This window comes from Palaemon carinicauda, chromosome 22 (genome assembly GCF_036898095.1).
Source record: "Palaemon carinicauda isolate YSFRI2023 chromosome 22, ASM3689809v2, whole genome shotgun sequence".
Taxonomy (NCBI): Eukaryota; Metazoa; Arthropoda; class Malacostraca; order Decapoda; family Palaemonidae; genus Palaemon; species Palaemon carinicauda.
Window position 1 is genome coordinate 53539935 of NC_090746.1, and position 23890 is coordinate 53563824.

Below are 23890 nucleotides of genomic sequence, written 5' to 3' on the forward strand. Positions count from 1 at the left end.
TTTTTTTTGACGAAAGGTAAGTGGGCTCTTCTCTTAGGTGCGAAATCAAGAGAGAGAGAGAGAGAGAGAGATAGAGACGGAGGGAGAGAGAGAGAGAGATAGAGACGGAGGGAGAGAGAGGAGAGAAAACGTTCCGTTCAAGCGGGTAACGTTGTTCTCGAGTTACTCTCGTCCCTAGTCTCTGTACGGGGAGAAAGGATAAAACGTTTTTAGTTTTTTATTCTCGTCCCCAGGCAATGTACGGTGAGAGATTGAAAACGTAGTTTTGAATGAACTAGTGTTTAGTCTCTTCCCCAGCCACTGAATTTTTTATCTTAAAATTGTTTACTGTTTTTTGCTGGTATTAATGTGCTTGCATTATACGACTGATTTTGCAATTACTACCTTTTGATGAGGGTAGAATTGCGTGCTTCAGGTAGAAATCAGTAAAAGTTTCGATTTCAGTGAAATAAGTGCAAAACAGAAAATCGTAGTGATAAAGTGATATTGCGCAAAGTGTTATCAGTGTTGCGACCGAGGGTTCGTCTGTTCGTGCCTGTCGTTCGCCTAGTCCGGGACCTCTTGCAAGCTCCCAAGCCCAGGGGAGAAGTAATGTCGTACGACTTATAGGTTCGAGAGGCCTTGATCAGCGAACAGACGTTCCCTCTATGGTATCGGGTGTATCTTACCAAGATCACCCCTACCATAAGGCGAGAGAGACGATTTTCTCCTCGTCATCCGAAGGCTTTTTGCATAAGAAACCTGAAACAAGGTTTCGAGGCCCTTAAGCGAAAGTCAGTCCTTTCAGGACAGGTCCAGCGTCCTGGTTGTAGCCATTAGGACAGCTCTGACCCTATGCAGTCATCGGAAGACTGCTCGCCGCCTAACAAAAGCGTAACACAGACTCCGAGAGTCTTTTTGTTGGCAAGGTTTTGCGGTCACAGACGTTACCCTCGTCTCTTACCGCAACCATTTCCGTTGATCCTAAATGGGTTGTACGGCAAGACATGCAGAATAAGCTTGCCTCCCTTATGGAAGACTATTCTGCCGATAAGTCCGTTGAGCCTAGCCGTTTATCTCATCGAGATCCTGGCTTTCAGCCACCCTAACGTTCCTTTGTGCGTCCTGTTGACGTTGGTGTAGCTAAGTCACGTCAGTCAGGTTGTTTAGAACCACACTCGATGCGGTCTCGTGTGGATTTTCAGCCACATTTGGACGTTAGGCCACTTGCTGATGCTCCTGTTGACGTTCAGGACGTTCGCTAACATTCGGAGTTGACTTGTTTTGACGCTGAGCGTCAACCTCCGCATTCTAGAGTTGTTTTGACTGCTCAGTCTAGGCGGTCAAAGCAGTCTCGAGTGGACGCTGTGCGTCCTCACGCACCTGTTGTTGTTGACAGTTCACAGACTGTCAAGCAGTTACATGACGTTGCGTCCTGGTCTCTCGCACCTGTTGTTGTTGACAGTTCACAGACTGTCAAGCAGTTACATGACGTTGCGTCCTGGTCCGCTACTAATGCACCAGTGCGTGTGGACTCTGCTTGTAAAGCATTGCCACCACGGTAGGTCTCTCCCTTGCTTGAGACTCAGCTATTATCGGACAAGGATCCTTCAGATGAAGAAGTTGCTGTTCCCCCTCCTACTGATATTCCCTTGAGGACTCTGTCAGACGGAGAGGAGCCTAAAGCTGCTTAGCCCTCTATGGACTTTAAATAAATCATGCTGATTTTTAAGGATCTTTGTCCGGATCTTTTTGTAACTGCTGCTCCTCGTTCGCCTAAACGTCAGAGCTTACACTAGGCCTAGCTACTTCGAAGCCGTTGTTTTATAAGCTAGTGCTCTCTCGCTCTCCTAGAGAGCTTTACGTTTGCTAGGCGACTGGTTTATCACCAGGAGGAGTTTGGGGGATACAGCCTTTGCTTTCCCTTCTTTTAAACTGGCTTATAGAGCGAGAGTCTGATATGACACGAAAGAAGTTCTCGGCTTGGGAGTTCCTGCCTCTGCCCAGATAGACTTCTCAAACCTCATAGACTCCCTGGCGCCTGGCCATGAGACGCTCCAAGATTTTACAGGTCAACTTCACAGCTGTTTTCGAGCCTTTGAAGTTTTGCTGTACAATTATGTCATGCATAAACAAGGCTTTCAGGGATGGCTCCAATGATCTGACAGCCACGTTCTCTGCAGGAACAAGTCCCTCAGGGATGGCTCCATGATTTGGCAGCCATGTTCACTGCAGGAGTACGTAAGAGGCAAGTGCGCTCAATGTGTTCATTGTCAAGACAAACTTCACGATGAAGTCTACCAGGCTGTCTTGACAGCATTTATGGAAGGCGACTGGATGGTCTCTCTCGACCTTCAGGAGGCATACTTCCACATTCCTATACACCCGGATTCCCAACCGTTTCTGAGGTTTGTTTACAGGAATGTGGGGGTACCAGTTTCGACCTCCCTGTACTTGGATGACTGGCTTCTCAGAGCATCGTCCAGCCTTCGCTGTCTGCAGGATCTACATTGGACGTTGAGTCTGGCCAGGGTGTTGGGACTTGTGGTCAACCTAAAAGTCCCAACTGATCCCATCCCAGATTATTCTATTTTTGGGGATGGAGATTCGCAGTCAAGCCCTGCTCGAAGTCCAACTAATGCTGAAAAGAAAACGTTTATTCAGTCAGGAGTTGGAACAGTCTCGTAGGGACTCTCTCATCCCTGGAGCAGTTTGTCTCACTAGGGAGACTACCCCTTCTGCCTCTCCGGTTCCATCTAGCCTCTCACTGGAACTAGGACAAGACATTAGAGACGGTATCATTCCCAGTCTCCGAACCAATAAAGGCATGCCTGAAATGGTGGGACAGCAATATCAGTCTGAGAGAGGGACTATCCCTAGCAGTCAAGAACCCAAACCACGTGTTGTCCTCAGACGCGTCTGGTTTGGGTTGGGTACGACCCTGGACGGTCGGGAATGCGCGGGTCTGTGGACCTCAAGTCAGAAGAGCATGCACATCAATGGCAAGGAGCTATTAGCAGTCCACTTGGCCTTGATGATATTAGGAAGCGTCTTCGAAACTAAGTGGTAGAGGTCAACTCAGACAACACCACAACTTTGGCGTACATCTCCAAGCAAGGAGGCACACTCCTTCACGCGGCTCGAGATCGCAAGGGACCTTCTCTCATGGTCTAGAATTCGAGGCATCTCCCTGTTGACGAGATTCATCCAGGGGGACTTGAACGTCTTGGCAGACTGTCTCAGTCGGAGGGGTCAGGTGATACCCACGGAATGGACCCTCCACAAGGACGTGGGCAAGAGTCTTTGGGCTTCTTGGGGTCAACCAACCATAGACCTCTTTGCCTCCTCGTTGACCAAAAGGTTACCAATCTTTTGCTCTCCAGTCCTAGATACAGAAGCAATCTACATAGACGCGTTTCTACTGGATTGGTCTTTTATGGACTTATATGCATTCCCACCATTCAAGATAGTCAACAAGGTACTGCAGAAGTTCGCCTCTCACGGAGGGACAAGGTTGACGTTGGTTGCTACCCTCTGGCCCGCGAGAGAGTGGTTCACCGAGGTACTTCAATGGTTGGTAGACTTTCCTAGAAGTCTTCCTCTAAGGGTAGATCTGTTACGTCAGCCCCACGTAAAGAATGTCCATCAAAGCCTCCCCGCTCTTCGTCTGACTTCCTTCACACTATCGAAAGACTCTCAAGAGCTAGAGGTTTTTCGAAGGAGGCAGTCAGTGCGATTGCAAGAGCTAGGAGAGCTTCTACCATTAGAGTATACCAGTTGAAGTGGGAAGTCTTTCGAGACTGGTGCAAGTCAGCATCAGTGTCCTCGTCCAGTACCTCTGTAGCCCAAATCGCAGATTTTCTTTTACATCTGAGAAAGGTTCGCTCCCTTTCAGCTCTCACGATTAAGGGCTACAGGAGCATGTTGGCTTCGGTCTTTCGACATAGAGGCTTAGATCTTTCCAACAATAAAGATCTCCAAGATCTCCTTAAGTCTTTCGAGACCTCTAAGGAACGTCGTTTGGCAACTCCTGGATGGAACTTAGACGTGGTCCTAAGGTTCCTCATGTCAGACAGGTTTGAGCCATTACATTCAGCCTCCCTGAAGGATCTCACCCTCAAGACACTTTTCCTAGTGTGCTTGGCTTCGGCTAAAAGGGTCAGTGAACTTCATGCCTTCAGTAAGAACATCGGCTTTTCTACAGAAAAAAGCCACTTGTTCACTTCAACTTGGTTTCCTGGCCAAAAATGAACTGCCTTCTCGTCCTTGGCCTAAATCTTTTGATATTCCTTGCTTATCAGAGATCGTAGGCAACGAACTGGAAAGAGTATTATGTCCTGTTAGAGCTCTTAAGTTCGATTTAGCTCGTACTAAGTCATTACGAGGGAAATCTGAGGCATTATGGTGCTCAGTTAAGAAACCTTCATTGCCTATGTCAAAGAATTCTTTGTCATATTTTATCAGATTTTTTTAATACGAGAAGCTCATTCTCACTTGAATGAGAAAGACCGATGTTTGATTAAGGTTAAGACGCACGAAGTTAGAGATATAGCAACCTCCGTGGCCTTCAAGCAAAATAAATCTCTGCAAAGTATTATGGACGCGACTTTTTGGAGAAACAAGTGTTCGCGTCATTTTACTTAAAAGATGTCCAGACTCTTTACGAGGACTGCTACACACTGGGTCCATTCGTTGCAGCGAGTGCAGTAGTGGGTGAGGGTTCTACCACTACACTTCCCTAATTCCAATACCCTTTTAATCTGTCTCTTGAAATGTTTTTAATATTGTTTTATGGGTTGTTCGGAAGGCTAAGAAGCCTTTCGCATCCTGATTGATTTGGCGGGTGGTCAAAGTCATTTCTTGAGAGCGCCCAGATTAGGGGTTTGATGAGGTCCTGTTGTATGGGTTGCAGCCCTTGATACTTCAGCTCCTGGGAGTCTGTCAGCATCCTAAGAGGATCGCTGGGCTCCGTGAGGAAGACAGACTTACAAGGCAGAGTAATCGTCTAAGTCAACTTCCTCACCAGGTACCTATTTATTTTGGTTTTGTTATATTGATAACTGCCAAAATAAAAAAACTCTTAGCTTATACGCTGTAAACATAATTAACTCTGGTCTCTACCCACCTCCTTGGGTGTGAATCAGCTATTATATATTCACCGGCTAAGTTGAATATTTAAAAATGATATTTTAATTATAAAATAAATTTTTGAATATACTTACCCGGTGAATATATAAATTAAATGACCCTCCCTTCCTCCCCAATAGAGACACAGCGGGACGAGAAGAATTGAAGGTTTTGTTTACATACAAGAGTGGTATCTGGCCGACAGTTGGCGCTGGTGGGCACACCCGCAACCTTCATAGCGATCGCTCGCGAGTTTTTTAGTATGTTTTCTGTCGAGCCGCAGAGTTGCAGCTATTATATATTCACCGGGTAAGTATATTCAAAAATTTATTTTATAATTAAAATATCATTTCGAATTTATATCGAGGTGTCGGTACTGTAGTTGCAAACGAGTCACCTTCTTCAAAGAAACCTTGGAGGTTTAAGGGAAATTTTATCAAAAGGTATGGTAGGAAGAAGCAGCCAATTGATGGAAAGAAGACTTGGAACAGAGTGCCAACAGATGTTTGCTTTAAAGCATGAAAATGGAAATATCGACAAAAGTGATGTATTGATAAAAATTGCAGTGGATTTCTATACTATAGTGATATAAGAAATAACTTTGCCAATCGAAATAAGGAAACACCTGAGCCAGTACCAAACATAACATTAGGAAAAATATAGAAAAAATTAAAAGGCATGAAAAGAGGTAAGCAACAGGAAAAGATGTTCTAATAATTGATTTAGTAAAAGATAAAGATTTCATACTAATAAAATTCGCTGAACTTTTCACAAAATGTTAGCAAGAATGCTCTATACCTACAAGTTGGAAAACTTTATCATACTAATTCACAAACAGGGTGATACAAAAGACTTGAAAAAATACCACCCAATAAGTTTACTCTCAGTAAAATATAAAATATTTACAAAGATCATGTTTTGTCGAATAAAAAGACATCTAGACTTTAATCAACCAAGAGGGCAGGCAGGCTTTAGAAGTGGTCATTCAACAAATGACCATATCCATGTATTTAACCAACTAATGGAAAAATCAACAGAGTATGACAAACCACCATGTATGGCATTTAGGCTCTAGACTGTGAGAAAGCTTTTGATTCTGTCAAAACCTCAGCATTAATGAAAACCCTTTAAAGACAAGGAATAGATGAATCTTATGTTAGAACACTTGAAGATATCTATACAATAAGTACAGCAATCCTAAAACTACATATAGTGAGAAAGGAGTGAGACAGGGAGACTGCATCTATCCTAGATTATTCACAGCATCCTTATTTGTGTTTTAGAATTTTGAAAGGGAATTAACATTATAGGGGAATACAGTAACAATTTAGGTTTTTCAGATGACATAGTTGTGTTTAGTTATTCATGGGAGGAATTTCAAAAAAGGATAGAAAATTTGAATAAAGAAAGCAGGAATGTAGGACTGAAAATGAAATTTTTAGTAAAAATAAGATAATGCTCATTAAAAAGCAGAAACAACAAATAAGGGTTATGGATGAACCTTTAGAGATTATTATTATTACAAGCTAAGTTATAACTGTAATTGGAAAAGCCGGATGCTGTAAGCCCAAGGGCTCCAACAGGGAAGAATATCTCGGTGAGGAAAGGAAATAAATAAACAACAGGAGAAGTAATGAATAATGAAATAGAATATATTATGAACAGTAACATTAAATTATATCTTTCATGTGTAAACTATAAAACTTAAAAAAAGAGGAAGAGAAATGAAATAGAATAGTGTGCCTGAATATACCCTCAAGCAAGAGAACTCTAATCCAAGACAGTGAAAGGCTATGGTACAGAGGCTATGGCACTACCCAAGAACAATGGTTTGATTTTGCAGTGCCCTTCTAGAAGAGCTACTTGCTATAGCTAAAGAGTCTCTCCTACTTATCAAGAGGAAAGTAGCCACTGAATAATTATAGTATTGAACCCCATGAGAGAAGAAGACTTGTTTGGGAATCTCAGTGTTGTCAGGTGTATGAGAACAGAGGAGAATGTGGAAAGAATAAGCCTGACTATTCAGTTTGTGTAAAAAAATTAGCTATTAACCGGAGAGAGGGTTCAATTGTAGTACTGTCTGGCCAGTTAAAGAACCCAATAACTCTACAGTGGTAGCATCTCAACGGCTGGCAGGTGCCCTGGCCAACCTACTTCCTATAATGATTATAAGTACATAGAACTGACACTGTTTCTCCAGGACATGAAATTGAAATTAAAAGAAAAATAATCTTGGAATGGGGGTTATTAGTAAACAAAATGACATCACAAAAGGTAAAGTGGCATTTTCTATAAAAAGAAAATATTTGATCAGATGGTCTTACCAGTATTAACTTATGAATCAGAAATGTGGAGCCTTACTAAAGCCTTAGAACATAAGTTAGTTAATACATAAAGAGCTATGGATGATGTATGTGTGTGTGTATATATATATATATATATATATATATATATATATATATATATATATATATATATATATATATATATATATATATATATATATATATATATATACACATACACATACACATACACATACACATACACATACATACAGTGGAACCTCTACATACGAACGTATCTACATCCAAATTTTCCAACATCCGAAGTAAAATTCGAGCAATTTTTCGACTCTACACCCAAATTTTATTTCGACAGACGAAGTAAGCAATTTTCGTCGTACCGGTTGTATCCGAATTTTTCGACACGCGAAGTACAATTCGAACACGTTCCTACTCTACACCCGAATTTTTTTTCGACACCCGAAGTAAACAATACCCGTACGCGTAGGTGGTACTCTAGCGCCGGATGTATTTTTTATTTCCGCCGATAGAAGGCAGCACTTCGACCTCGGAGAGACCCTCAATTAGCGTGGCTTGGGTCATTCCTCTGTTCTCGTCGGCTTCGTGTGGTTGTGCCCTGTGCGTTCTGCTATTAACTGTTTTAATCGTGATTTTTTACGTTCATCCTTTTACGGTATTTTACGTAAAGCATGGGTCCTAAAAGGCTTAGTTTTGCAAGTGGTAGTGGTAGTGGTGAGAAAAGGAATAAGGAAATGCTTTCTTTAGAAGTAAAGCAAGAAATTATTGAAAAGCGTGAGTGAACTTGCAAACGAATATGGCCGAAATATGTCGACGATCTCGACAATCTTGAAATAGAAAGAAGCCATTAAAGCAGTGAAACCTTCTAAGGGGATCACCATCATTTCAAAACGTCGTAGCCCTATCATAGAAGAGATGGAACGACTTCTGCTAATCTAGATCAAGGACAGAGAGATTGTTGGCGACACCATCACCGAAACTATCATCTGCGAGAAGGCGCATGCCATCTTCACGGACTTGAATGAGGAGAGCTTTGGGGGTGATGCTGGGGAGAGTTCAACCGAACCTTCCTCAGACGATTTCAAGGCATCTCGTGGCTGGTTTGAGAAATTTAAGAAATGGTCCGGGATTCATTCAGTTGTTCGCCACGCAGAGGCTGCTAGTGCAGACACAAAGGCTGCAGCTGACTTTGTGAAGAGCTTTGAAAGGATCGTGCTGGAAGAAGGCTACGTAGAGCAGCAGGTGTTTAATTGTGATGAAACCGGGCTGTTTTGGAAGAAGATGCCCAGTCGAACCTACATCACCGCCGAAGAGAAGAAATTGCCTGGGCATAAGCCAATGAAGGATCGGTTGACTCTTGCCCTGTGTGCCAACGCTAGCAGGGACTTTAAAGTCAAGCCCTTACTGGTTTACCATCCTGAGAACCCTAGGGCCTTTAAGGCACAGAATGTGGATAAGGACCAGCTTCATGTTATCTGGCGATCCAACTCGAAGGCCTGGGTCACTAGGCAGTTCTTTGTCCAATGGGTTAACCAAGTTTTCGGTCCGTCTGTGAAGAAGTATCTTCATGAGCAGAAATTGCCTTTAAAGTGCCTGCTATGCCTTGACAATGCACCCGCTCACCCCCCCGGATTTGAAGATGATATCTTCGATGAATTCAAGTTCATAAAGGTGCTGTATCTTCCACCGAATACCACCTCTATCCTCCAGCCCATGGACCAGCAAGTCATCTCGAATTTCAAGAAGCTCTACACCAAGCACCTATTCAAGCAGTGCTTTAATGTCACGCAAAGCACAAACTTAACTTTGCGTGAATTTTGGAAAAGCCACTTTAACATCGTGCACTGCTTGAAGATCATAGATCAGGCTTGGGTGGGAGTAACTCGACGGACACTGAATTCTGCGTGGAAGAAGCTGTGGCCTGATGCAGTTTTTCCCCGAGATTTCGAGGGTTTTGACCCCGAACCTGATCCCGTGGTGGGTGCAGCGGAAGACGTAGAGGAAATCGTCTCCCTTGGCAAGTCCATGGGTCTGGAGGTCGACGCAGATGACATCACGGAACTCGTCGCCGAACATCACGACGAACTTACCACAGAGGAGCTCAAGGAACTCCATGCTATGTCTGAGCACATGAGTGATGACGAGGAAGGGATCGAGGAGGTAGAACATGCGTTAGGTTCAGCGCAAATAAAAGAGATGTTAGGAAAATATCAAGACGTGGTCGACTTCATCGACAAATATCATCCAAAATAATTGCAGGTTTGTCGTGTAGTTGCGCGGTTCGATGATGTTTGCTTAACTCATTTTCGAAACATTCTGAAAAGCCGTACCAAGCAACTTTCTATCGATAGCTTCTTTAAAAAAAACTACAAAGCAAACTCGTGATGAAGAGGAAGGAGGTGGTTGAAAGAAAACGGCAAAGAGTGAAGCGAAAGAAATTGAAACAAAGAAAACGGCAAAGAGTGATGAGAAAAAAATTCAATCAATTTTAAGTGGAGAGAGTGAAAGTGATTAAAATTAATCATCAAAAAGAAAAAAAGAATATGTAAAAAAAAGATATGAAATATGAAAATAAAGAAAATAAATAAGCTAAGTTAGGTTAAAGTTCACTTAGTGTAAGTTAGAATAAGTTATGGTAGTGTACGTTTATCGTAGTCAACCTCTCTACCTTCTCGCCGCCCGTCCGTCTCCTCTCTGCATAGCAAGACCAACAACACCTGCGCTGGACTTTCTAAGGTAAAGTGACGCTAAAAACCCGTTGATTTATTATTTCTTGATCATTATTCTTTTTTACATGTCTATTATCTAATTTAGAGTGCATATTGTCATGTGTAATTATGTGTAGTAATTTATTAAGGAGTTATCATAGGTTTTTGGGCTCAACCACGGATTAATCCTATTTCAATGTATTCTTATGGGAAAATTCGTTTCTACATTTGAACATTTTCTACATCCGAAGTCGGTCGTGGAACGGATTGAATTCGTATGTAGAGGTACCACTGTATATACATATATATATATATATATTTTGCCAGTCGTCTCTATCTTGAGCTTGTAATTCAATACTTCTCCATTCATCATCTCTTACTTCGTGCCTCATAGTCCTCAGCCATGTAGGCCTGGGTCTTCCTACTCTTCTAGTGCCTTGTGGAGCCTAGGTGAACTAATCTCTTGGGGAGTGCAAAGAGCTTGCCCAAACCATCTCCATCTACCCCTCATCATGATCTTATCCATATATGGCACTTGAGTAATCTCTCATAATTTAATTTCTAATTCTGTCCTGCCAATTAGCTCCCAATATCCTTCTGAGGGCTTTGTTCCCAAATCTACTAAATCTATTGGAGATTGTTTCATTGTCATACCATGATTCATGTCCATAGAGTAACACTGATCTCACTAAACTGATATATAGTCTAATTTTTATATGTAATTTCTGGTGATTTGATTTCCAAATTTTACTTAGCCTAGCCATTGTAAGATTTGCTTTTTTCAATCTTTCACATAACTCTAATTCTTAAGACCGTATATTGGAGATCATAGTTCCTAAATACTTCAATGATTCTACCTCATTAATCCTTTCTCCTTCTAATGATATTTTATCTTCCATTGCATACTGTACTCCATTCTCATCATCTCTGTCTGTCTTCTATTTATCTTCAGCCTAACCTTGTGTGATATTTCATGCATTCTGGTAAGCAAGCATTGCAAATCATGTGGTGTTCTGCTAACAAGGACAGCATTATCAGCATACTCTAGGTCTGCTAAATTCCTATCACCAATCCAGTCCAATCTTTCTCCACCATCTGTGACTGTTTTACTCATTACAAAATCCATGAGGAGGATGAATAACATAGGTGACAACATATTCCCTTGGAGTACTCTGGTCTTCACTAGATATTCATTTGATAAGACTCAATTGACACTTGCTATGCTCAGGAACAGACTTAATCAAATTTACAAATTTAAGAGGAATTCCATAATAATGCAGAACTCTCCACAAAATTGGTTGGTGCATGCTATCAAAGGCTTTTTCATAGTCCACAAAGGCCATCCAAAGTGGATTTCTATATTCTATGCATTGCTGTACAACATGTCTCTAAATGAAAATTTGGTCAGTGCAACTTTTACCTTTTCGAAATCCTGCTTGTTCGTCTGTCAGCTTTTCATCAATCTTTTTCTCCAGTCTCTTTAGAATAAACATACTATATATTTTCATAACAACTGACAAAAGTGTGATGCCTCTGTAATTATTGCAATCAGTCAGGTCTCCTTTTTTCACCATTTTCACCAACACACTTAACTCCCATTCATCAGGTTTTGCCTCATTATGCCACATTCTACAAAACAATCTTGTAAGTAGTTTGGGAGTCACTTCATTTTTGGCTAGTATCATCTCGGCAGTTATTCCATCATATCCCAGGTCTTTCCCTCTCTTAAGTGTTTTGAGGATAGCTTCGACTTCAAACACACTGAATTCATTCATGGGTACATCAAGGTCATCATCAGCTTTAGGTATATCGATCAAGTTATTCTCTTCATATCCTCTATTCGTGACCTCACCAAAGTGTCCCATCCAACTTTGTCTTTCTTCATCTTCTGTTATAATAAATCCATCTCTCTCTCTCTCTCTCTCTCTCTCTCTCTCTCTCTCTCTCTCTCTCTCTCTCTCTCTCTCTCTCTTTCTCTCTCTCTCTCTCTCTCTCTCTCACTTTTTTTTTTTTTTGCCCCAGTCGAGATTTCATTAACAATTCAATGAGCAATTCTTATGCCATAGCCACTTCCTGAATTCATGGCTTTGTCAACCTCATCTGTTTTACTGTCTAAATATTCTCTCCAATCATTCCTGGCTTTTCTTTCGACCTCACTATCAATACTTGAATACTTGGCATGCTCTACCTTGCAATTTTCATTACTTCTCGAAAACTTTCAACTAAAGTATGACTGGCTCTTTCTTTCATCTTCCCCTCTTTTGGTGAACAGCACCTACAGTTCTCTGCAATGCTGTACCAGTATAGTATCGCTATATTGGGACAGTATAGATACCTCCTACCTGGTAGCACATACTGTAATTTGTGCATGCAGTATCTTTTATTAGCAAAATATTTTTTTCCCACAACTTCCCCAGGCCTCACTCACATAGGAAACTCTGTTATACCACCCTGCTCTCTTGTGATTTTACAGCCAGATCACACAGAAGAATTAAGCAAGAAAATGTGTTATAGTTACTACTACAATACTTCTATTGCGTTAAAGGTTTTCTGCAGCTGAGGTCCTTTTAGAGCCATAAATATGGGAAGATTATAAGTGATAAGTTTACTGTATTAGAGAGAAAAAATTTTGTAGAAATTTTTTTTTTACATTGTTTACAACTATTTTCTGCTGTGTCTTACACTTTGACTGCAGTAGGTATTTGATCGGTTTGATTATATATTATGATAAGTATTTACTGTTAATGTAAAAAGCCATCTTGATATACCCAATATTATAATTTATTCATTTGTAACTTTTTTTATCCTTTCTTTTCAAGTAGAGGGCAGGAGTCTCGACCCAAACGGTTTAGATCTGCAAGTTTTTCAGCACCTGGTGAGGCCCGCTATGGAAATAAGAAACGCAAGAGACATAGAGTTTTACCCTCAAAATTTCTGCTTGGTGGCAATATTACAGATCCTTTGAATTTAGGTTCATTGGAAGACAGAGAAGAAGTATCCCAGTAAGTACAAATGTAGATAGTATTTTAATTAGCATTTGTTTGTATAATGTCTAGACTAGAATTTTTTTGGTAATTGTTAATCTCAAAACTGTTGAGATTCTATGTAAAGCTAAAGCTATGCAAAAGCTATGTCCTTGTTTGATTTTTTTATTGAACATTTAATTGTTCCGTAACTGAAATACAAACCACGCTATTTAATATGGGTAATTACTTTCGGCGTAGCTGAAATGACGAGCCATTAGAATTTTAACAAGGGTTTACTACCCCACTGCTAGTTAGCAGGGGGTAGGGAGGGTAGCGTGCTACCCCCACTCCCTCACACACACCTGTGCTGAGCTTACTTTGCTCTCGGCTCAGGTGCTAGACGGACGTGTCCGCTGTCACCCTCGCCTTCCTGACAGCCATTACTAATCTTTTGTTTGCTTTTTCTTTGACAGAGGGATCGTGAAGTTGGCCTCTGCGATGCGTAAGTGTCCCGATTTACCTGACTGCCCTTGTGGAACTTATATGTCGGCGGTCGAAACGGACCCACACACCTTGTGTCCTTACTGTAGGGGCCAATGGTGTGATGAGAGTAACGTATGTGGCGAGTGTAGGGAGTGGTCTAGCTCCCAGTGGGGGAGGTTTTCCGGCGTCGGAAGAAGTCCAGGCGGGATATTTCTCCTTCGAAGATTTCTTTGTAAGGAGAAAATCCCAAGGGCTCTTCTTCCGTGCCCCAAACCTCCTCCGAAGCTCCCACTCGATCGGTTTCTTCCGAGAAACTGTCGAGTGGTAGCGTAGGCCGCAGTTCTGTTGACCGATCTCGGGGTTTGGGAAGGGGAGTTGCCTCCTATAGCGAGGCAGCTCCTCCTCCTCCCCCGGGGGAGGAATTATTTTCTAATGTCAATGTAACTAATCATGATTTGTTGCAGCTTTGGGCTTCCTTGGGGCTTGAGGGTTCGCCCTCTAAGGAAGCCTTGTTTGACATGATCAAATTGGGAGCAGCTGTCAAACAATCGCCGACTTTAGCAGAGGTCGATCCTCTGTCTATCGTTGACGTTGTGGCAGAGGCTTCTGATGAGTTGTATCAAACCTCTGCTCCTGATGTTGCTGATGTAGCGGAAGGCTTAGTTCCCCCCTCCGAACATCCTTCGAGGGAGGAACTAAGTCCAACGGTCTCCTGCCGGTGATTCTCCCCCTAGTGGGAGTTCACTAACAGAGACTCCTCTTCGGAGGACTGCTGGTCAGCCTGCTGACCCCACGGCCCCCAGAGGGCATATAACGCGTAAAGCCCGCCTTCCTCTTCGCCGTAGAGGACTTCCTTCACCTCACAAGGGTGTTAGGAGGCGCCTCTTCGGCTCGTCATCCCCACAGAGGAACTTCGCCGTCGTTCATCGACCCTGCCAGCTACATCCCTGGACCTCTCCGCAGATCGTTCGCGATTTCCTTCGGTGGAAGGTCGTCCTTGCAAAGGACACGCCGACCTTCCACCCGCCAGACCTGCTGACCTGCCGTCGCCGTTCCTGGCCGCTGATGTGCTGTGGGCGCCTGCGAACCCTGTTTTTAAACGGGCATCGGTCCCTTCGGGGCACAAGGGACTTTCTCACAATGTGACTAAGTCACTTACGTACCAGGTATTCCTTGCGCGCCATCATTCTCCTGCGCGCAAGCGCTCTCCAGCTGCTGATCCTGTTGTAGCGCGCAAGCGCTCTCCAGCTGCTGATCCTGTTGTAGCGCGCCAGCGCTCTCCTGCGTGCCAGTGCTCACCTGCGCGCCAGCGCTTACCTGCGCGCCAGCGCTCACCTGCGCGCCAGCGCTCACCTGCGCGCCAGCGCTCACCTGCGCGTCAGCGCTCACCTGTGCGCCAGCGCTCACCTGCGCGTCAGCGCTCACCTGTGCATCAATGCTCTCCTGCGCGCCCTCATCCTGATGCATGCCCATGATCTCCTGCGCGTCAGTGCTCGCCTGAGCTCTCCTACGCGCCAGCACTCGCCTGCGCGCCAACGATCTTCGGATCTGGGCGCAAAGGGGAAGGTAATCTCTTCCCCTGCTCGCCAGCGCGCCATCCTTCACCTACGCGCCATCGCGCGCAGTCGCCATCACGCGCCCTCTTGTTGCTGTTCCTGATGTGCGCCCTCATACGCGCCCGCGCGCAAGGGATATATCCCCTGCGCGCGCCCTTAATGTTATCGCCCTCATGGGCTCATCGTGATCCTGCGCGCGCGAACAATCGCCTTCGCGCGCGTGAGCACTTATTCACCTTGCTGCGCACCTCTGCTGTCACCAGAATGCGCGCCATCGATCGCCCACGCGCCAACGCGCGCCCTCACCTGCATGCCAGCGCTCGCCCAAGCGCCATTGCTCGCCCGAGCGCCATCGCTCGCCCGAGCGCCATCGCTCGCCCGAGCGCCAGCGCTCGCCCGAGCGCCAGCGCTTGCCTGCTCGCCCGCGCGCCATCGCTCGCCTGCAGGACGATTCGCGGTAAGGTCATCGTCATCGCTCCCCCCGACCCTGCTTTGGTAACTCCTCCTAGGGATCGAACAATCCCCTTCCCTCAAGAGGGAGTATCTGACAGCGCAGCTGTCAGTCAGCAGCCCTGGTTTGGGTCCCTTGTCAGAGCGGTCGTACAGGCTTTTAAGCCTGTTCTCTCTGAGCTGGGACACAAATCAGTGGCAGTTTCGACTCCCCTGAAGAGGAAGAGAGGAGTAGATGACGTGGTGACTTCTCCAAGGGCGAAGCCTTTGAAGAAGGCCTCCTCCCCCCCCCCCCCCAGACTTTCTCTCCCTCCTCTTCGGACGAAGATTTCCCGTCCTCAGGGGAGTCACGTGAGGTGAGGCGTTCCCCCATCGCACCAATGAGGGAAACCCCACCTCGCGCAGAGAAGTCTTCTCGGGTAGGGGTGGAGAAGAGCCTCCCACCATCACTGCTGGAGTCCTGTATCCCTCCCAGGAGGGAGTCGAAGGACGCCTAGACGATTCCGAAGTCATCCTCAAGGATTAGACCAGAGCCAGCCAAGCCCTCGGAGAACGTCCACGAGTCCCCCCAAGAAGAGCCTTTGGGGACAGGAGACTTCACTGCCAGCCCTTCAGGAGGAGAGCTTCAGGAGTCAGAGCATGGGTTCTGGTAGGTTCTGACCCTTATGAGGAATCTCAATGGGTTCGCGGACCCAGAGATTCCTCCTCGTGAGGGCAAGGACACGGTCTTGGACCGAGTCTTTGGTACTCAAAAACCCTCTAGGGCCAGTGCGGCTTTGCCTTGGTCCCAAGGGGTTAAGAGTGCCAGGGATAAGGTCGAGGGCCAGCTCTCCGAGCTTGCCTCCTCCAGCCGGTCCAGCGCCGGTAACAAACTCCTCCCACCTCCTCGTGTCCATCAGAGGAGGTACTTCGACATCATTGAGGAGACTTGTTTAGCTCTTCCTTTACACCACTCTTTGGAAGAGCTTACCAGGGGAGTCCCTCTAGAGAAACTCTCCACCTGGCAAGTGTCTTTCTCGGCTACGGAGATCCTCAGCCAGGAGAAGGTGGGGAAGTGTGCCATGCAGGCAACGTCGTGGCTGGACATCTGGCTAGGGTCTCTGGGCATCCTGTTACGATCTGAGGACTTGTCCAAGGAGAGTACCAGGAGGGCCATGGAGACCTTTCTACTTTCAGGCACTCGTACCATCGAGTTTCTAGCCCACCAAGTCTCGAACTTGTGGGCTAATACCATCTTGAAGCGTCGAGATGCGGTGTCTTGAGAGATTCCACCAGAAAGTCCCCAGCACCGAGATCAGCAGGCTCAGACATTCTTCCATCTTGGGGAGGAATCTGTTTGAGCCTAAGGACGTGGAGCAGGCAGCTGAGAGGTGGAGGAAGTCCAACCATCTCTTACATAGGGCTTTAACATCAAAGCCCTATAAACCTCCAGCAACCCAGCAACCACGCCCTACCAAGACCACGAAACTGGCAACGGCAGGGAAGACAACGGTGTCAAAGCCCTTTCCTGCCAAGGACAAGAAAGGCAAAAAGTCCTCCAGGGGAGGGAAAAATCCTAAAGCGAGTGGCCGAGGTCGCAAACGCTAGGATTGGCAGTCCCCCTGCATGTCCACCAGTGGAGGGATGCCTACAAAGTTGCGCAAGCAGGTGGCAGCAACTCGGGGCCGATTCCTGGACGATTTCCGTAATCAGTCAAGGATATCGCGTCCCATTCATAACCTCTCTACCTCCCCTGACAGCGAATCCAGTGTCGTTGAGCTCCCTTGCTATGGGATTGGCAAGGGGGCAGGCCCTTCGGGCAGAAGTCCAGACCATGTTGAAGAAGGGCGCTCTCCAAAAGGTCGTCGACAGGTCCCCAGGCTTCTTCAGTCGACTTTACGCGTCTGGAGGCTGGAGACCATTCATCGACCTCTCAGCTCTGAACAGGTTTGTCAAGCAGACCCCGTTCAGCGTGGAGACAGAAGACATGGTCAGACTTGCAGTGAGACCGCAAGACTTCATGTGTACACTGGATCTGAAGGACACGTACTTCCAGATCCCAGTCCATCCGTCTTCAAGGAAGTACTTAAGATTCAGCCTAGACAACAAGATCTACCAGTTCAAGGTGCTGTGTTTCGGTCTCTCCACAGCACCTCAGGTTTTCACCAGTGTTCACCCTGATATCGTCGTGGGCACACAGGATCTGCATCCGTCTCCTCCGTTATCTGGACGACTGGCTGATCCTAGCAGACTCTGAGTCAGCCCTTCTTCGACACCGAGACAAACTTCTGGGGCTTTGCCAAGATCTGGGGATCATGGTAAATCTCGAGAAGTCTTCTCTGCTTCTTACTCTAAGACTGGTATATCTAGGCATGATAATAGACACCAATCTCCACAAAGCCTTCCCATCAGACAACAGGAAAGCAAGGCTGAGGAGGGTTGCGAGTCCTTTCTTCAGACGAGAAGAACTCCCAGCCCAATCGTGGTTTTGTCTCCTCGGTCACCTCTCATCCCTGGCCCGTCTAGTTCCCAATGGTCGCCTCAGAATGAGATCTCTGCAATGGCAACTCAAGTCCCGGTGGAATCAAGGACACGATTCCCCGGACGTCTTGATCCCTATGGGTCCTGTGGAACGGACGGATCTGCTGTGGTGGGTGACAGACGAAAACCTCCGAAAGGGAGTGGATCTTTTCGTCCTTCCCCCGGATTTGATGCTATTTTCGGACGCCTCAAAGAAAAGCTGGTGAGCCCACGTTCTGCACCACAGGACCTCAGGCCTGTGGTCAGAATCAGAAAAGTGCCTCCACATAAATACCTGGCAGGTCACTCTGTGGTGGTGATGAGCGACAACACCACAGTAGTGGCTTACATCAACAAGCAGGGAGGTACCTTTTTAGAGCAGCTATCCCATCTGGCAGTAGAGATACTGAGATGGACCGAAGTCCACTCGATTCCACTATGGGCTCGCTTCATTCCAGGCAAGAGGAATGTGCTTGCCGACAGTCTGAGCAGAGCGTCTCGATAGTGAGTACCGAGTGGTCTTTGGATCATCTAGTAGCCAACAAAGTCCTGACTTTGTGGGGTTCCCCGACTGTGGATCTGTTCGCTACAGCGCTGAACTTCAAGCTCCCGCTGTACGGCTCCCCATTCCCGGATCCCAAGGCACTCTGGCAAGATGCCTTCCAACAACGGTGGGACACCGTTCTGACTGATGAGGAGGATACTCAACAAGACCAGAATATCGGTCAATCTCTCGATGACCCTGATAGCTCCACTATGGCATCACACGGATTGGTTTTCGGACCTTCTGCAACTCCTAACGGAACTCCCGAGAGAACTCCCTCCACGACACGAGCTACTCAAACAACCACACGCCAACACCTTTCACAAAGCCGTAGCTTCGCTTCAACTTCACGCCTGGAGACTATCCAGCATCTCCTCGCAGAGAGAGGATTTTCGCAACAGGTTGCGAACAGGATGTCTGGACACCTGCGAAGGTCATCTGCAGGGATCTACCAGGCAAAGTGAAGAGTTTTCTGTGGTTGGTGTCGTGGAAGGGGTATCTCTCCACTCGATGCCACTATTCCAGCAATAGCGGAGTTCTTCGTGTATTTGCGAGAAGAAATGCGCCTTTCATTCTCGGCAGTGAAACGCTATCGCTCAGCCTTAAGTCTAGCCTTCAGGCTCAAAGGAATGGACATTTCTTCGCTGGAACTTTCCCTACTCATACGAAGTTATGAACTTACCTGCCCTCAGTCGGAAGTGAGACCTCCTCCATGGAACGTGGTTCGAGTTCTCAGGTCTCTTAAGAGACCTCCCTACGAACCATTACGCCAGGCTTCAGATCTCCACCTGACTTGGAAGACGGTGTTCCTACTAGCTTTGGCCTTGGCCAAGCGAGTCGGTGAACTTCATGGTCTCTCGTATGACATCGCCCATTCAAGGGGATGGGGGGAGGTAACGTTCAGATTCGTCCCTGAGTTTGTTGCTAAGACTCAGATTCCGGGAGTGCCGGACCCACGGTTCGACTCTTTCCAGGTTTTGAGTCTTCGTTCTGTAACAGATGACCCAGACCATCTCCTACTGTGCCCAGTAAGGAGTCTGAGGCTATATCTTAAAAGAACGGCTGCAGTTCATCCCCAAGTGCAGGCATTGTTTGTGAGCACTGGGAGGACAAAGAGGAGCGTTACCAAGAATACCATCTCGGCATGGATTCGTAAGATAATCCATCTATCCCTGAATCCTGACCCTCCTCCATCACGTCGCCCTAGAGCACATGATGTCAGGGGCGTAGCTACGTCCCTGGCCTTCAAAAAGAACTTCTCAGTGACCTAGGTTCTACAAGCAGGGGTGTGGAAGCGTCAGACGACCTTCACAGCACACTACCTGCAAGACGTGACCCACAGAAGGCTCGATACGTTCTCTATCGGCCCTGTGGTGGCTGCACAACAGCTGGTTTAAACCTGAGGTTGAGGGCATTGTTACCCGGTCTTAGTCTGCATGAATGAAAAGGTATGTCTGGCCCTTATTCTTTTCTTCATCCTCCCCTCTCTTGGGGAAAGCAGCATCCTGGGTTCTCTGCACAGCTGACCTCAAACCACTGCAGGTAAACCATGTTTCCTTGTGTTCCTAGTATTAAGCTAATACTGTCACGTCCCCATACCCTGACGAGGTTTTATTGGGAGAGTTCTAGCCTAAAGTTCCATTTAAAGGACTTCAGGTCAACTTCCTAGGACGTGTCACTCTTCAAACCTTCTCACACAGCTTACGTAGGCCGCAGCCCTTGCATAGCAAGGTACTAGCGAGGTGCAGGGACTTCTTATTGTCGAGTGCTGACACACTCAGATACTGAGTCCCCGGGCAAAGCCAAAAGCCAGTACTGGCCGGGACTTACCACCCTTCCTAAGGGTTGAGTCACCCATATTAAATAGCGTGGTTTGTATTTCAGTTACGGAACAAATGACAAATTCGTAGGTAATTTGTATTTTTCCTAACTATACAAACCTTAGCTATTTAATCAAACTTGCCTGCCAGCCCTATCCCCCTTGAAGTCCTACCTCTAAGCAAAGTAAGCTCAGCACAGGTGTGTGTGAGGGGGGGGGGGTTAGCAAGCTACCCTCCCTACCCCCCACTAACTAGCGGTGGGAAACCCTCATTAAAATTCTAATGGCTCGTCATTTCAGCTACGCCGAAAGTAATTACCCATATTAAATAGCTAAGGTTTGCATAGTTAGGAATATACCAATTACCTACGAATTTGACATATTTTGCTAATGTTGGTCTACTTCAGGAATTTTAGAGATGTTTCATAATTTTCAAAGGAAACGATTCAAAGGTAGGTGCTGTATAGAAGTAATAGATTTTAGTGTTTAAATCATTTTTAAAGCTTTTTTCTTGCAGACTTAGCCTTGTTGAAGCAGTTCAAGGTACTATCAACAAGAAATCAGATGCTGTTCGAGTCATCATCCCACCGAATATTAATGATCCTCTTAATTTGGATGTATCCTCTGATAATGAAGATTCTTTAAGTTTAGCAGTTCTGAGGCAGATGAAGAAAAAGAGGAAAAGGGTGGGTGTTTAATGTGTTCTTTCTAATTTAATTTTCCCTTGATCATCTATTTATTTTTAATATTTCTTATAAAAGTATTATATCATTAGTAAAAATAACAAAGCATTTTCAGCACTTTTAATTTTTATTGAATATTAGTGTCAGAAATAGAAAAGCTTTCCATTATAGTTTAAAATTATTTAAGATTAAATTCAAAATAAAAATTCCTAGTTTCCATCACATTTAGTGGAGTTTATTTAGGAGAGAAATAAGTGTGTCTCGGTTTGCTATTTGCAGGTTGTACTATTTACCTAAAAAAAATCCATATCTAATTTTGCTGAATTTTGTCTCAAAACTGTGTCTGGTTGTACTATTATGCCTGAAAATTCTATCACATAATTTTGATGAATTCTGTCTCAAAGCTGTGACTATTCCAATTTTTTTTCTGGACAAGTGTTCAAACTATGTTATTAATAAATGGCTTTTAACATTTGACAGTATTACAGTAGTTATTTCTGCCTTCTCACAGCTAATTCTACTATTTTCCATTTCTTAGTAGAATTTCCTTTATTACTATCTCCTAGTAATGTCTCGTGTTCATTGTGATGAAGTTACACTGACTGACCAGATTCCCATATGTTAATATTAATCATTACAATGACTACAACCTTTGTGGATTTTGTAAACCTGAATAAATTAATTCACTTTTAAGTCACGTTATAGGTATAGCCAATGTATTTGCTAATTTACATACAGTATAGTTATGCTAATGTTAAGAAAACAAAGCAAAACTATTTAAATTGTGCAGAAGAAAATTCACTGGCTAGAAAAGTGTTAATGGCAGTATTATATAAATGTTGGTCTGTTACTGTATAATATCAGTAGAGACTTCATTGATGCAACATCCTGATAAAAAATCATTCATTTACAGTATTCAGAATGAAACATCTAAAGGTATAGGTGAGAACTTTCCATTAATTAACGACAATTGAATGTCTTGAATGTAAAATTCTTTTAGACATTAATTTCCTATGAAAACCAAATTATCAGTAGAAATCTATTTTTGTTCCGTAACCGAAATACAAACCTCGCTATTTACAAAGGGTTACCTTTCAGCGTAGCTGAAATGGCGAGCCATTAGAATTTAACGAGGGTGTATTACCCCCGCGCTAGTTAGGGGGGGGGGGGGGTAGGGAAGTGGTAGCTAGCTACCCCTCCTCCCCCTCACACACAGGTGAATACTCACTTTCACTTTTGGCTCGGACTGTGACAGACGTCTCTGTCTTGGTCCTCTCTTGGCAGCCATTGTTTGTTTTGTCTTTACTTAATCGCTTACTTTTCATTTACTCAATATATATGTAAACATGTTTTCATGTTTGTATATATATTTGAGTATAGAAATAAGTAAGTTTCCTTTTCAGATTTGTGTATGTAGTGTACGATATCTACGTGGAGGCCTCGGCAGTTAGGCCACCACGGCGTAATTTTTTGGGTGGCGATCGAGTTTGACTTATGTCTTTCTCTCTCTCTCTCTCTCTCTCTTGAGGTCGTTCACCCTTTTACTACGTGTTACTACGCCCTTGTAGCTTCCTTTCCATGGGGGGGTTGCTACGCCGTACGTTTGTCTCAATTAGTTATGAATCTAATTGTAGTTGTTTTTTGTTTTTCAGCTTGTAGAACGATTCCTTTCGGGGTTTTCGTTCTTTCTTTAGTGTTCATTCATTTTTAAATTACGTAATTACATAGTTACATAATTATAATTGTTATAATTCTGTTTTGGTTACAGCTCTCCTTCCACGAGTGTAAGTGGTTGTGAGGGCACGTGCCTGTTGTGTAATTCTTGTTCCTTTCCCTCGGGATTCCTCTTCGGAGCCTTCCCGGTGGAATGAATGTGTACTAATATTATTTGTTTTATTTTTTTACTGTTACCGATCTATTTCGTTTCTGTAATATGGCAACGGTGTGAGCTGTCTGGTTGAGTCCTGGGGATTCGGCTGTTGCTGCCTCCCCCCTTGTATTTTCGTCAGGGGCGTGTCTCCTTCTACTGGAAGTACTCCCGTGACGACGGACAGCTCTCCAGTTCATTTTAGAACTCTCAGGAGGCTTGCCTCCTTGGGCGGGTAACTTTCCTTCCGAGGGAAGTTTTTCCTGTCCAGGCTTGAGTTTTTCCCCTTTTGGGGGGTTCTTCTCTTGCCTTTTTTCGTGCGACTATGCTCCTGGTGCTGAGCGGTCGCACCTGCAGTTTCGCTCAAGGGGCTGGGCAACTGCAGGAGCTCCTCTTCGGAGGATTGCTCCTTTTAGGTCACTGGCTGACCAGTCTCTTCCACGAAGTGTTTCTCTTTCGTTCGCGAGAGAGTACACTCATAGAGACTCCTCTTCGGAGGTTTCTTCTGTTGCTGTTGGCCTCCCTCGCCGTAAGGCCCACCGTCCGCCTCGTCGTAAGGGCCTCTCATCTCCCTATAAGGGTGCTTGAGGCGCCTTTTTGGATCTCCGTTTGCAGCCTACAACTCCTTTTTCTCAATCTTCTGCCTTGGTGCAGATGGACAGCAGTCTGATCTCGTCTTCCGACGGGCAACGGTCTTCCCGACGGACAACGGTCTTCCCGACGGACAGCGGTCTTCCGACGGACATCAGTCTCCCGGCGGACAACGATCCCTTCGGGGCAAAGGGTTGCCCCCACGGGGGTTCTTCCCTTGCGTGTCAGGGTTTCCCTGCGCGCCCTTCTGCTGTGTTCTCTCCTGCTCCTGCTCAGTGTTAGCACACAGGCGCT

The 23890-nt window shown here is 45.2% G+C and overlaps 1 protein-coding gene across 5 annotated transcripts in view; it reads left to right on the forward strand.

The window, feature by feature from the left end:
* The window catches only part of LOC137616443 (7SK snRNA methylphosphate capping enzyme-like), a 180501-nt gene that overhangs the window by 55252 nt on the left and 101359 nt on the right, over positions 1 to 23890 (forward strand). For 4 of the 5 annotated variants that reach the window (XM_068346196.1, XM_068346195.1, XM_068346197.1 and 1 more), the window contains 2 exons: positions 12958 to 13140; positions 20973 to 21141. In XM_068346196.1, coding sequence (XP_068202297.1) covers positions 12958 to 13140; positions 20973 to 21141 — 352 coding nt within the window. The remainder of the gene's footprint in view (positions 1 to 12957; positions 13141 to 20972; positions 21142 to 23890) is intronic. The other variant, XM_068346194.1, reaches the window with a different exon arrangement.